This window comes from Lagenorhynchus albirostris, chromosome 7 (genome assembly GCF_949774975.1).
Source record: "Lagenorhynchus albirostris chromosome 7, mLagAlb1.1, whole genome shotgun sequence".
In the NCBI taxonomy this organism is placed as follows: domain Eukaryota; kingdom Metazoa; phylum Chordata; class Mammalia; order Artiodactyla; family Delphinidae; genus Lagenorhynchus; species Lagenorhynchus albirostris.
Genome location: NC_083101.1, coordinates 2,221,536 through 2,235,362, shown reverse-complemented (window position 1 = coordinate 2,235,362; position 13,827 = coordinate 2,221,536). Strand labels below are relative to the sequence as shown.

At 61.4% G+C, this 13,827-nt stretch overlaps 2 protein-coding genes across 2 annotated transcripts; both read left to right on the top strand.

Moving 5' to 3' along the window:
* The first annotated feature begins 4 nt into the window (after positions 1 to 4).
* On the top strand, positions 5 to 7,387 carry MED22 (mediator complex subunit 22). The gene is made up of 5 exons (XM_060153899.1): positions 5 to 160; positions 780 to 931; positions 2,389 to 2,469; positions 3,575 to 3,783; positions 6,607 to 7,387. The coding sequence occupies exons 2-5, from the start codon at positions 809 to 811 to the stop codon at positions 6,794 to 6,796; spliced, it is 603 nt and encodes a 200-aa protein (XP_060009882.1). The 5' UTR covers positions 5 to 160; positions 780 to 808; the 3' UTR covers positions 6,797 to 7,387.
* Positions 7,388 to 8,314: 927 nt separating this feature from the next.
* SURF6 (surfeit 6) lies at positions 8,315 to 13,300 on the top strand. Its single transcript, XM_060153882.1, has 5 exons — positions 8,315 to 8,597; positions 9,943 to 10,140; positions 10,693 to 10,781; positions 11,784 to 11,987; positions 12,090 to 13,300. Exons 1-5 carry the CDS (start codon positions 8,504 to 8,506, stop codon positions 12,567 to 12,569), a joined length of 1,065 nt encoding a protein of 354 aa, XP_060009865.1. The 5' UTR covers positions 8,315 to 8,503; the 3' UTR covers positions 12,570 to 13,300.
* Positions 13,301 to 13,827: the final 527 nt, after the last annotated feature.

Here is a 13,827-nt window from a genome sequence, read left to right as displayed (position 1 = left end):
GGATTTCGGATTTAAAGCGACAGAACTTTCTCCCGCTCGGCGGGCGGGGCCTAGAGCCGGACGACGCGTCTGAGCTGCTTGGAAAGGGGCGCGGAGAGGCGCCGGGGAGCCGGGACTTCTCCGGAGGGGCGCGCGCTCGTCCCCAGCCCGCCCTGCCCAGGTACCCGCCGGTCCCCGGCTCTGCGGACCAGGTGTGGGCGTTGGGGCGGCGTGGCGGCGGTGTCGGCGATCTTCTCGTGCGATTTACTCCAAAGTGGCTTAAGAACCGCGAGTTCGGTCTGGGGGCCATCCGGACCGGAGCACGCGCAGCCCGGAGGCACCTGGCGCGGGGCGGGAGGGTGGTCCCAGCAGAGACCCCGGAGCTCAGGAGCCCAAGAGGTCCCGTGGGGCGGCCACCGGGGGTCCCGGCGTGGAGACGAGGGCGGCGGATTGGGGGTGAAGGCCAAGTGCGTTTGGAGGAGGTGGGGTAGGATCCGAGCGGCTCCTCGGGTGAGGAGTAGGGCAGAAGTGCTGGCGGGGAAGCGGCTGGCCAGGGCAGGTGGGGGACGTGCGTGGGCCTGGCCTCTGAGAAGGCTGCGCCGGAGCCCATCAGGGTGTCGTCGGGGTTCCGGGGAAGGGGCGCGAGCCGGAGGAGACGCCGCAGTGCACTGTGTGCGGATGCTTGGACGAGTGTGTTTGGCAGACAGGGAATCCCCGGAGAGCTGCGGGTCCTGCCGAGGCGGGGGCCTGGAGGGTGGGAGGCTGGGGTTCGCTCGCTCACACCAGACTCTGGGTCCCAGGTGCCCCCTGCCGTGCCCGAGGCCCCGCCATGGCCCAGCAGAGAGCCCTGCCGCAAAGCAAGGAGACGCTGCTGCAGTCTTACAACAAGCGGCTCAAGGATGATGTCAAGTCCATCATGGACAACTTCACCGAGATCATCAAGACCGCCAAGGTGGGTGGGGGCCGCCGGTCTGCTGCCCCTTCTGAGACCGAGGGAAGTAGCAGGGTCTAGAGATTGTGGACAGTGGTGAACGGAGCCAGAGTGCCTGCTTGCAACAGCACCCACTCAACGTGGCTGCTCCGGGCCAGGTGATGGCGATATACCAGTGAACCCTTGTCCCCGTGGGGAGAACATTTGGGAGAGCCGCAAGGGGACTGACAATAACAAACTGGTCAACAGATAAATAAACTGGCCAGTTACAGGTCCTGGTGAGGCAGTTGTAGGGGACTCCAGTCACATTGCCGGGATCCAACGTCCAGCATCACTTACTAGCAGCAAGGCTTGGATGAGGTCTTGACTTCTCAGTGCCTCAGTTTCCCCTGCATCGTAGGGTCCTTGTGATGACTGGAGGAGTTTATCTGTGTAAAGCGGTTACCATGGGGATTATTGCAAGCGCACGCCGTCAGGGAGAGAAGCCGGGGAAGGCCTCCAGGTGGGTAGAGTGGTCAGTGTCTGGTTCCGGTCAGGCAAGCCCGCTGACCGGATTGGGGCAGGATCTCTGCATGACCGCTGCAGACCTGTAAGGCTTGTTTGAGCATTGAGAGTGACGATGAAACCTAGAGTTTATTTAGTGCTCACCACGTGTCAGGCCGAGCCGAGGGGGCCCTTTGTGTCCCGTCCCATTTAGTCTTCACAAGAACTCTACGGGGCAGGTACCATTGTTGTCCTCTCCCTTTTCACGGGGGAAACTGAGGCTCAGGTTTACCAACCTGCCCAAAGTCATTCTGCTAATAACTGGCAGGGCTGGGATTTGAACCCGGGAAGTCTGGCTCCTAACCGCTTAGGGTGCCCTGACCCCTGCCCGGACCCTGGCCTGGTGTGTGGGTTGGGACAGTTAGCAGCCTAACAGGCTACGGGCGGGGCAGGACTCCTGGCTCTGCCATTTACTGCCTGAGACACCTTGAGTGTGCTCAGGTCTGTCCCGGCCTCAGGTTTACCCACCTGTAAACCAGGGATGGCGGTCCAGGCTTCTGTGAGTTTCCTAAGATGATGGTCAAGTGCTTAACACAGTGCCTGGCACCCAAGAAGTACTCGGCAAACGATCACTTGAAAAAACATTGTCGTTTTATTGATCCATTTAGCAGGTCAGTGAGCACCTGAGCTAGGGACGTCATCAGTGCTGAACAGGACTCCATACCCCCAAAAAGACAGGATCAACACCTCCCCGCACCTGGCACAGCGGCTGGTGTCCTTAGGCATCCACTGGTCCTGGTGAAGGTGCCTGTCATCTCCTTAGAACAGAGCTAGAGGGGGTGACGGTGCACGCGGCCTGAGGTCTGGTTGGCAGCACCCGGTGCACAGAGGGCACGATAGGCCACAGGGTGTGGCGAGTGCGGTCATGCCGCCACTGCCAGGTGTGTGAGGGCCGGGGCGCCTGCCCATTCTAGGCTTTCTTGTTTGCCCTCTAGATTGAGGACGAGACGCAGGTGTCAAGGGCCACTCAGGGCGAACAAGATAATTACGAGATGCACGTGCGAGCCGCCAACATCGTGAGTCACCAGGTGGAGGGGACAGCCCGGGTTCCAGGAACCTTGTGGTCCCCACTGGGGTTCCCTGGGTGGGGGGCAAACCACTTCTCAGGAGACTCCACTCGAGAGGAGGGCTGTCCATGGCAGCCGCGTAAGGGGCCACGGCCATCCTGTCGAATGCTGGGCGGTGGTTAGAAAGAGGTCACCCTTTCCTCGCTGAAGATTCTTTATAAGTGCGGGAAGCAAATGGCCAGATGAAACGGGACGTGCATTTTGATCCCTTTCGATGTCACAGAACAAGCAGGGCAACCAAGTATTTCCATAGGTCTGTGTCCCCGGATGAAAATGCACAGGACAAGGTCCTAAAGGAATCCCCCCCACAACTGGCAGATGCGCTGCACCTGAGGAAGAGCAGGGCAGGAGGTTGAATGGGGTGGTAGTTGGATCTGGGGTTCGAGGTTTTGAGAAGCAGAATGTGTGCTTGAATAGCACATGAGCTTGGTGATCGTACCAGCAGGAGCAGAAGGCAGAGGCCAGGAGCGCATGGGGACTGGCGGGCTGACGGCACCTGCCCCCTCCCCTCCCCCTCCCCTCCCCTCCCCCTCCCCTCCCCTCCCCCTCCCCTCCCCTCCCCTCCCCTCCCCTCCCCTCCCCTCCCCTCCCCTCCCCTCCCCCTCCCCCCTCCCCTCCCCTCCCCTCCCCCTCCCCTCCCCCTCCCCTCCCCCCTCCCCCCTCCCCCTCCCCCCCCTCCCCCTCCCCCTCCCCCCTCCCCCCCCCCCCTCCCCCCTCCCCCCTCCCCCCTCCCCCCTCCCCCCTCCCCCCTCCCCCCTCCCCCCTCCCCCCTCCCCCCCTCCCCCCTCCCCCCTCCCCCCTCCCCCCTCCCCCCTCCCCCCTCCCCCCTCCCCCCCTCCCCCCTCCCCCCCTCCCCCCTCCCCCCTCCCCCCTCCCCCCCCCCCCCCCCGTAGCTTGCGCTCTAGTTTCCTCACTTCTCACAATGACCCTATGTTAGTGCCGTGGTCCCACTTGGCAGGTGAGGCAGCTGAGGCCATTGCTTATCCAGCGCCAGGCACACAGAGGCAGGCTGCTGTCAGTCCCTCACTGTGCTGCCCCGCCCCCATCCACGTAGGTCCGAGCCGGCGAGTCCCTGATGAAGCTGGTGTCCGACCTCAAGCAGTTCCTCATCCTCAACGACTTCCCGTCGGTGAATGAGGCCATCGACGAGCGCAGCCAGCAGCTGCGAGCTCTGCAGGAGGAGTGTGACCGGAAGCTCATCGCCCTGCGGGATGAGGTCTCCACAGACCTCTACGAGCTGGAGGAGGAGTATTACTCGTCCAGGTACAAATAGGGCTGGACCCCGTGCAGAGCGGACCTGTGGACCTGGGCCCGGCCAGCAGGGGTGGCCCAGCCCCACCTGGCAGCCCGAAGGTCCTGTTTTTCCAAATCCTTCCTGGTCTTGGCGACAGAGCCCTTTGCCTGGGTTTCAGAGGAGACCTCATGGTCAGAGCGTTTGATCTACAGACAACCTACGCCATCTACCGGGGCCCGGGCATCGGGATGAAAATCACAGAGCCTCGGGTTGGGAGGGCCAAGGCAGCGTTTCTGTCTGGGGGCTTGTCTGTTCCTCTTAGCTGTCTGAGCAATACCTGACCATTCCAGCCAAGGCGGGGCTAGCTCTCTTGGCCACCCAGGCTCATGTCCAGGACTCCAGTGCTTGCCCAGGGATGTTGTTCCTTATGGGGGTCACTGAATACCCACCCTGTGTGTCAGGGGTGGGGGTTTCTGGGAAGGAGGAGGAGAAAACCCAAGCAGAGGACGGCCTTGAAAGCCAGGCCTGGGAACTTGGACCACTGAGCCCCCATTCAGCTCAGCCTTGTTCACAGACCACAGCCCTCCTACATGCCAGGCCCATGCTGAGCCCCAGGGATACAGCAGGAGCAAGACCTGTCACCCCAGCCCTCGTGTGGCCACTTAGAATCCTGAGACCTGAGGCGCTTTGAGCTGGAGGGGGCCTGAGAAATCAGAGTCCAGGTGTAATTTACATTTGGGGAAACTGAGGCTGGAGAGATCCCACATCTCTGTCCCCATTAGCTTGGAAAGACCGAGACTCGGTCCAGCAGACATGGAGTCCACACCCCCTGTCGCCCTTCCTGACAATGGGTCCTTCCTGTCATGGATTTTCAACGCTCCTTTCTGTCCCATGGCGGCCATGCTGGGGCCACAGACGCCCAGAGCCAGTGGTCTGGGGCTTGGTTTCACTGCGCTGGACTCAGTGCCACCCCTCGTGGTCCCCGCCCATCTTGGCCTTTGCGGGAAGGGACAGAGTGTCACTGCCCAGAGGGAGCGGTCTAGCCTCTTCCAGAGGGTTCTGGGGCCTTCTCTAGTCCCTGATACCCACGGCTCAGCAGACATGCGGCAGGTGCCTCCTACATACCAGGCCTTCAGAGAGGGGTCCCCAGTGGGTCCCTGGGGGGTTTCAGACCCTGCTGGGGACGTTGCTCACAGCCCTGCTTGTCCCCTATGTCCCTGTGTTTGTCCCCTTGCTGCCCTCAAGGGCCAAGCCCCTGGACTGAGCAGCTGCAGGCCAGCAACGCAGCCCTGCCTCCTGAGGCTGAGGGCCAGAGCGGCAGGGCCGCAGGGGAAGCCAGGGGGTCTGAGAGCCAGGCTCCTCGCGTCCTGGCTCTGGGCCCGGCAGTCTCCGGTTCACCCAGAGGGGTTTCTGGTCTGGCCTGGGGTCTCCTCCCGCTGTTCCCGTTGCCTCGAGAGGCTGAGCTCCTCTCTTGTCTGTAAACGCCTGTAAGTGGCTGGGGCTCCGCTGAGGCTGGGCCCGCAGGCTGTCAGCGCCTCCCTGCTCGGCCCCCAACCCCGGCCACCAGCGCTCAGCCCGTCCTCCGTCCTCCCCGTGCGTCCCGGCTGCCTGCACCCCCATCTCCCCGGCCACCAGCGCTTAGCCCGTCCTCCATCCTCCCTGTGCGTCCCGGCTGCCTGTACCCCCATCTCCCCGGCCACCAGTGTTCAGCCCGTCCTCCGTCCTCCCCGTGCGTCCCGGCTGCCTGCACCCCCATCTCCCCGGCCACCGGCGCTCAGCCCGTCCTCCCCGTGCGTCCCGGCTGCCTTCACCCCCATCTCCCCGGCCACCAGCGCTCAGCCCGTCCTCCGTCCCCCCCGTGCGTCCCAGCTGCCTGCACCCCCATCTCCCCAGCCACCAGCGCTCAGCCCGTCCCCCATCCTCCCTGTGCGTCCCGGCTGCCTGCACCCCCATCTCCTGCACCCCCATCTCCACGCTCGCTCCCCTGCTTTCTGCTCACGACTTGCTCTTTCTCGGCCTCTTGCCCTCCACTCTCCTTGAGACGCCGCTCTGTGTCCAGGATGGTTTCTGAGACTGAACGCTGAGGGCAGGAGCAAGGGAGGGAGCAAGAGGCAGGGTAGGATTCGGGAGAAAGCCATGGAGACGAGTGTGGGGACGAAACATGCTCTAGTCGCCCCCTTGACAACCTTCACGAGCCGTGCCCTTCACCTGCGTCCTCGCCCTGAGAGGCCGGCCCTGCTGTCCCCTTATTAGAGACAGGAGACTGAGTTCAAGGGGCCGGGGGCCTGTTTGAGATCACACAGAACACCAGGGCCTCTGCTCCTAACTGCCACCCATTGAGGCTGAGTCCCAGCCAGGGCCAGACCCAGAAGGACGACAGGCTCTCTGCCCTCAGGGGCCTCGGGACCGAGGAGGCCATAGCGAGCTCTGGACGCTGGTTCCTGCTGCTGGCGGAGGCGTGTGGCTAGGCTGGCAGCTCCCTGCGGGAGGAGGGCAGCTGGAGCCAGGACAGGAGGTGGCGGCAGGGACCAGGAATGCCACTTGGCAGGAGGGACACCGGTTGGTCAGTGGAAGGGACCAGCCGAGGTCACAGCCTGCTGGTGGCTGGTCCCAGAAGGCGCCCTTTCGGATTCTCCGGAGGACCCGGAAGCAGGGGCAGCCAAGCAGGGGCAGCCGCCCGCACCTCGCCCTCACCCGGGCCGCTTAACGGAGGGGCCAGCACCGAGGAGAGGAGGGGAAGGCCGGCCTGGGGTGTGGTCTGTTTCCTTAACTCTGCTTCTGTCTCGCTTTCCCTCCCTGGCTTCCCTCACTGCCTGCTCCTGTCTCTCCCTGGGTTTCTGGTGGTGGAAAAGCTCAAGTCTTTGCGAAGCTAATGATCTGCCTCTGTGTGAAGCTTACTGGAGGCTGGACCTCGACAGAGACTCCGCCGACGGCCTCTCAGTCCCTCTGCCGGCGTCCCCGGAGCCCAGTGCTGGCCCCCTGCAGGCTGCAGCCCCTGCCCACTCCCACGCCGGTGGCCCCGGCCCCGCAGAGCACGCCTGAGCCTCCCAGGGCTCCTCTCCCCGGGCCCCTAGACCTTAGGAATGAAGTGCAGTGTTCCCCTCTAGGCCCACCACAGCCTCAGCTCCCTTCAGCCTTGGGGCCCACTTGGGGAGCCGCCGTGGCCTCTTTCGGAACCGTGTCAGCCCAGGGACAGCCCACCGAGGGGTGTTGGGGGAAAGCAAATACCCCCAGCCATGCCGGGGGGCCCATCCTTACTCTTGTCGTCACCTTATTTGCTACTTTCCTGGCTGGCTGGAAGGAAGTTTCCAGGATAGTTTGTCCCGTTGAGGACTAACGGCGGGGCAGGGAGGATGCCCAGCCTTGGGAGACCTGACCTGAGCGTGGTGTTTACAATGGAGGACGCAAGTGCTCAGAGTGAACAGTACTAGCCAAGGCCAGGCCCCCATGCAGAGCTCTGCCCGCTACCTTGCCCTGAGGCTCCCTGCGCTAGCTGACTGCCCCTGCAGGGCTGTGGGGAAAGGGGGCTGCCCACTCTTGCATAAGTCAGGCAGGGTCCTTCCTAATTCCGCTGCTGCACACGTTTTGGTTCTTTTTGTGATGAGACTGTTGAATAAAACCAGCTCCACCCTTTTGCTTTGGTCGGTTCCTTTTCTTGCTCAGCCCCAATCAGTTTTGGACCACCCTTGGTCTCGGTGGCTGTCGGAAAACAGCCCCTGGGCTCTGCCTGGACAACATGGGGCTCCAGGTCAGCCTTCTCACGGGGGCTCTGGGCAAGCAGGGGCTTTGTCAGCTTGGAGTCACGGCTGCATTTCCATTGCCTAGAAAGAGCTGTCTAGGACCTAGAAGGGCCCTACTGTTTGATGAATGCATGAAAAGCTGCCGTTATTGCATACCACGTGGCCTAGGCGGCGTGCGCCTGGTTGCACCCCGAGTCGGTGCTCGTTATTGTCATCTCAGGGAGGGGTGACCACGGGCTTGCAAGGGGTTGTAGTGCTGTGCTCATGGTCATGGAGCTGGGAAGTGAAGTGGGAGGTTCAGGACTCAACCCAGGTGGAACGCTAGGCCCAGTGCCTGGAGCCAGGCTCACCTGAGAAGCGGGGGTCGGGTGTCACCCCCAGAAGAGCCGGGACCTCAATCCCAAGCCTTGTCACCGGCGTGCTTTATCTCCCTCCCAGAGGGAGATCACCGTCCCAGTGTACGGAGGACATGCCAACCCACGACCCGCCACGTCACTCTGAATTTATTACCAATCACCACTGAAACATAAACTTGATGAGGACACTGCTGTGTTTTCTTCGCCGTTTGTACCCCGGGGCCTTGGAACCTGCCCGGCGCGCAGTCCTTTCTGAACGAACGCGGTCTCGCCAGCTTCCACTTGGGGTCTGAGCCCCCAGAGAACTAAATTCCTGCGGACCTGTTCCTGTCCCCCCTTACGGGTACCGAGCACCTACCGTGTGCCGGGCGCGCTCCCCGCCCCCGCCCCATAATGCTTTGCGCCCCGTGCCTCTTCCGTTGGAGCCACCTGGTTAATCGAGCGTCGTGCGCTGGCTGCTCGGCGCTCGGCTGGCCGCGCCTGCCCACGTGCTGGTTTCCGGCGAGCGCAGCGGAAGGGGAGAGGGTCGCGCCGGCCGGGGGCAGTGTATATGTCTGTGGCTGCCGGTGCCGGCGCGGGATGCTGCACCCTGGCTCTCCTCCCCGCGAGTAGGACCCCGGAGCGAGCCCCGCCCGACCCCCGAACCTCCAGCCATGGCTTCTCTGCTTGCGAAGGACGCCTACCTGCAGAGTCTGGCCAAGAAGATCTGCTCCCAGCCCAGCCCCGAGCCACAGAAGCGCAAGTCGGGTAAAGCGCAGCCCCCGGCCGGGACTGGGAGGGCTTCGGAAGGGGGCGCCCCTCCACCCCCCAGCGTCCCCACTCCCCTCCGCGGCGGAGGTCGGTGTGTGCCCCACACCGCACCTGAGTAGCCTTCAGGTGGAGTAGACACGTAGATGCGTGAAACAAGCCTGTGAAATATTAGAGGGAAGTATTGTAAGGGATGCTTAAAGGCAACGCCATTTCCCTTGCTCGTTGGGGGCATCCGTCTGGGAGTCTGAGGGATTCAGCTGTGCGCCCTCCGGGCTGGAAGCTCGGCCGGGGTTTGGAGGAGGTGACCGCGTGGAATGGTTGCTCTGCCGTTGGGCATCGTGAACAGGCTTAGCCAGCCCTCCACGCCGGGTGGGAAGACAGGTATGAGTGATGATGAAAAAATTACTTTTTCAGCCCAGTACTATGGGCCTGGTGGTGGTGTGGGGAGAAGGAAGGAAGAAGATGGGTCCTGCTAATGGGAGTTTACGCGGCAGTGGTGACAAGGGCCCCCTCAGGAGGCAGATACACAAGTAGGTGAAACAGACAGTAATTGGCCTGCCCTGGCGCAGAGGAGGGGAGAGTGGGCACGTCTGCTGTGGGCCTACCAGAGGGAAAATGACCTTTTCTTTTTATACAAAGAAAATGTGTTCATCGTAGAAAAATGAAGTTAAGTGAATTTTTTCACCACTCAGTTACTAGTTAGATCTGTGTCTTTCGAAAACTTTTTCTGAGCGTTTCTCACTGAAACGATTTGGCTCCTACTTTGTGTACTCAACTCTCATTTTCCTTGTAGAATGTAAGCATTTTCTGCCCTCCCCAGCACACACACCTGTGGGATCTTAGGTCCCCGACCACGGATTGAACCCAGGCCCTCGGCAGTGAGAGCGCAGAGTGCTTAACCACTGGACCACCAGAGAGTTCTCTCTCAATCTGTTACGGTGAAAGCCTGTGCCGTTATGTTTTGTTGGGTACATCACAGTGTGTTTTGTGGCGGTGCCGTCACTGTCGTTGTAGGTGGATATCTAGGTTTAACTAGCTTTTCACTCAAAAAAGGACGTAACGATGCACATCGTGAGGCCACATCTTGCTGCGTACCCAGAGTGAGTGCTCACAAGCAGACTGCTGGGGCAGCGTGGGGGTGTTTTTCAGGGTTTTGATGAGTGTGGCTAGTCTGCTTTCTAGGAATTTTGTGGTTCTGAGCTCAGCGGATGAGGGTGTCCATATCCCCCATCCTGATCGGCTTTTGGCATTCTTCTAGGACCGAAGTCTCTGCAGGACCTTACTACCTATTGAATGGGTCACAGGGATTGGGGTGGCAGCCCTTTCTCATTTTGTGTTTCAGCTGGCAAAACTCAAGTCTCAGAAGCTGCTGGGCCCCCCAAAAAGAAGAGGAAGAGAGCACAGAAGAAATCCCGGGAGCGAGAGGAGAAGGCTGCAGAACCCAAGGCCCAGGCCCCTGCGGAGAAGTCTCAAGCCAGGACGCCAGTGGCAGCCAAGGAGAAAGAGGATGAGGCCCCCAGCTCGACCGGGGCCCCTGCAGGTGAGGGGGGTGGGCAGGGTCGACTGGGATCTGGGACAGATACAAAAGCGGGCCTCTCTGGTCCTAACGGCACGATCAGATCGTGTGAGACTTCCCAAAGAGCGCGTTTTCAGAGGACAGATCACGGGGCGCCTGTGGGTGGATGGGAATCTCAGGAAGTGCACAGTAGTTCCAGGCCGTGTAGTAACTGGGATGGCGAGGGGCAAGGCCAGGTCCCACTGAGGTCCTGCAGCAACTTGGCTTGTAGCTTTACTGCCCTCACGTCTCTGAAGTGGTGTGAGAGCTGCCTCTGGGTCTGGGGGGCACTGCAGAGGGTGGAAGAAGTGGGAGATGGGTTTGGGCTGCACTTCATGAGGATGTCCTGTCCTGGAGGCCAGTCCAGCTTGAAGAGGTAGGGTAGAATTTACTAGAACTGACCTGCAGATCCACGAGTGGTCACTGGAGGGGGGCAGTGTGTGGAGACTCAGGCTTCGAAGCTGTGCCCTTGGGGAGGGCACAGGAAGGTCGGGGGTGGGGGCGTCTCCTTTTGGTCCTCTGACTGCTTCTTTGCAGGTGGCCTGGCCAGTGAGCCTGGCTCGCTGTTTGCCTTGGACGTTCTGCGGCAGCGCCTGCATGAGAAGATCCGGGAGGCGCGGGGCCAGGTAGGTGGAGGAGACCTCTGGGTCCTGTGGTGGTTTCCGCACCCTGCCTGGAGAGAAGACGCCCAGGGGCTTGCTGAGGTCGGCCCCAGCTCTGCCAGCTATTATGGGGCTGACGGGGCAGGCGTGGGGGGGCTCAGCCCCTGTTCCCGCCCCCCCTGCAGCGGGTGCCGCCAGGGCCTCGGCAGCTCTGTCCTGCAAGAGGTCAGGTGTAGCTCTTGTCATCTTGGGGAGCTCGGTCCCCAGGGCCCCCCTCCTGCTGGCCATGCTGGGCTTCTGGCTTTTCTGTCCTGCGGCCTTGGAGAGAGGCTCAGCCTTTCCTTCAGGGAAAGCTGCCTTTGCTACACACCCACGCTGGGCGACAATTCCTGCACGTTTGTCCATCTAAATGCACGACGGCCCTGTGAGGTAAGCCAGGGCCTGAGATGAGGTGACCAGCCCGAGGTGACAGGCATGGGATGGACGCTCCAGGACCTCAGCCAGCCTCAGCGTGGATGGCATCGCCACCCCCTACCCCAAGCCTCCTGCTGTGTGGGGATAGTCCCCTGGCTTCTTTCTGTACTGTCCTGGGACAGGCCCGAGGGCCCTGCCTTCCTGCAGTGGTCCAGAGCACTGTTGTCTGCCCCGCAGGAGTCAGAATCGTGCAGTGGTCTGCACAGGTGCAGTGTTCTGACCCAACGCCAAGATCTGGGTGGTGGCCTTGGCTAAGCCCCCTGTCCTTGTCTCTGAAATGATAGAGGACCACACGTCCCTTATTAGGTCACTGGGGAGACTTAGAGGCAGCATGTTTGGGAAGTGCCCCGGTATGGTAGGTGCCTGGGATCCGGAAGGCACGGTTCTCGTGGGGTCCCCTTGGCCTTGTTTTGGGTGCACTTTGGGTGCCAGGTCACCTCTGGGTGGAACGCTGCACGTGGTGGGCCCATTTTCCTGCCCTGATTCCATGTGCCAGGCTGGGGGCCCCGTGGTTGGGAGAACCTGATGAGTGAGCACCTTCTTGCGCTGCAGGGCAGCACCAAGGAGTTGTCTCCAGCTGCTTTGGAGAAAAGACGCCGGAGGAAGCAGGAGCGCGACCGGAAGAAGAGGAAGCGGAGGGAACTGAGAGCAAAGGAGAAGGCGGCCGAGGCCCTCGAGGGGGTGGAGGCCGCCGAGCCGCCGCCCGAGGCGCCCCACGAGGAGGCGCAGGCCCAGCCGGGGCTGCTCTTCAACAAGGTGAGTGCTGCGCGGCCGTCGGGCGGGTGGAGGTGGGCGCAGTGCGCGAGCCCCAGGTGGGCGGGAAGCGGCGCTCAGCCCACATCGCCCTCTTCCCCCGAGGTGGAGGTGAGCGAGGAGGAGCCGGGCAGCAAGGCCCAGCGTAGGAAGGAGAAGAGGCAGAAGCTGAAGGGGAACCTGACGCCGTTGACGGGCAGGAACTACCGGCAGCTACTGGAGCGCCTGCAGGCGCGGCAGGCCCGGCTGGAGGAGCTGCGGGACCAGGACGCGGGCCAGGCCCGGGAGCTCGAGGCCAAGATGCAGTGGACCAACCTGCTGTACAAGGCCGAGGGCGTGAAGATCCGCGACGACGAGCACCTGCTGCAGGAGGCCCTGAAGCGCAAGGAGAAGCGGCGGGCGCAGCGGCAGCGCGCGTGGGAGAAGCGCACGGCGCACGTGCTGGGGAAGATGCAGCAGCGGCAGGACAGGCGGCGGCAGAACCTGCGCAAGAAGAAGGCGGCCAGGGCCGAGCGGCGCCTGGAGAAGGCTCGCAAGAAGGGCCGCATCCTGCCCCAGGACCTGGAGCGGGCCGGCCTGGTCTGAGGGCCCGGATGCCCAGTGCCGACCCGGGTGGCCGCAGGCTCCGGGTCCCAGCGGAGAGCGGACGCCACCGCGTGCTTGAGAGCCTTTGGATCCAGGGGAGGGGTGACCCAAATCCAGGCTCTAGGCTCCTCTTGTGAGGCCGGAACGCTCCCTGAAAGGTGCGGGGTGGGGGGCGAGGGAGCAGCGAGGAGGGAGGAGGTGTCTTGAGGGGGGGCTTCCCTGGCGCCCTCTTCCTCCCCCACGTTCACAGGAGCGGGAACTGCTGTGTCTGCCCCAAGCTCACTTGGAAAAGGACAAAAACCAGCCAGCTCCTGTAGCCTGCGTTGGAGTGGAGTTGACGGGCTCGGTAACTGGGAGACAGCGGGGCTGTCCTCAGGCTGCCTGGAATTGAGTTATTCGAAGTTAATTTCTAAGGTGGGTGAAACCTAGAATTTAAGGTAGACATGCACATTAAAAATCCTAAGGTAACCAGTAAAAGGTAGAAACAGTGAACTAGCAGGAAGAACAGCAGAGTGGGGTGGACAGTTATCGATCTAGGGGGAGGCAGGAGAGAAAGAGTAAAACCTAGAACCGAGCGAGGCCAATGGAGGGTGCACAGTCAGGGGCACAGCTAAGTCCAAGCCCGCAGGCAGCCGGGATGAATGCACGGGACAAAACTCAATGAATCTTATGGTATGTGGATTATATTTCAGTAAAACTGTTAATAAAACTCTTGACTAAACTCCAGTTAAGAAACAGATGGCAACCAAAAGGAAGCTGGTGTGACTGTATTATAAGATGAAGATTTGAAGGTAAAAGGCACTAGTAGAGAGAAAAGAAAGTCGCCACGTAATGAAAGGGGTGCAGGTCACCTGGAAGGTAGAACAGTCCTGCACCAGGAGCAGCTTCAAATCTGTCTAGCAGAACCTGACCCGCTACAAGGAGAAATCAATTCACAAACCAAAGTGGGAGATTTTTAACATCTCCGTTAGGAATTGATACACCAAGCAGACAAAATCAGATGCATAGGGAAGGTTTCAACGAGAGCGTTTGTAAGCTTGAGCTGATGGACACACAGAATAGTGCACCTAAAAACAGTGTGTACCGGGACTTCCCTGGTAGTCCGGTGGTTAGGACTCTGCCTCCAATGCAGGGGGTGCGGGTTTGATCCCTGCTCAGGGAACTAAGATCCCATATGCCTCGGGATGCAGCAAAAATTTAAAAACAAAACAACACAGTATGTACCTCAAGCACACATGGAACAGTGGTGAAAACTGAC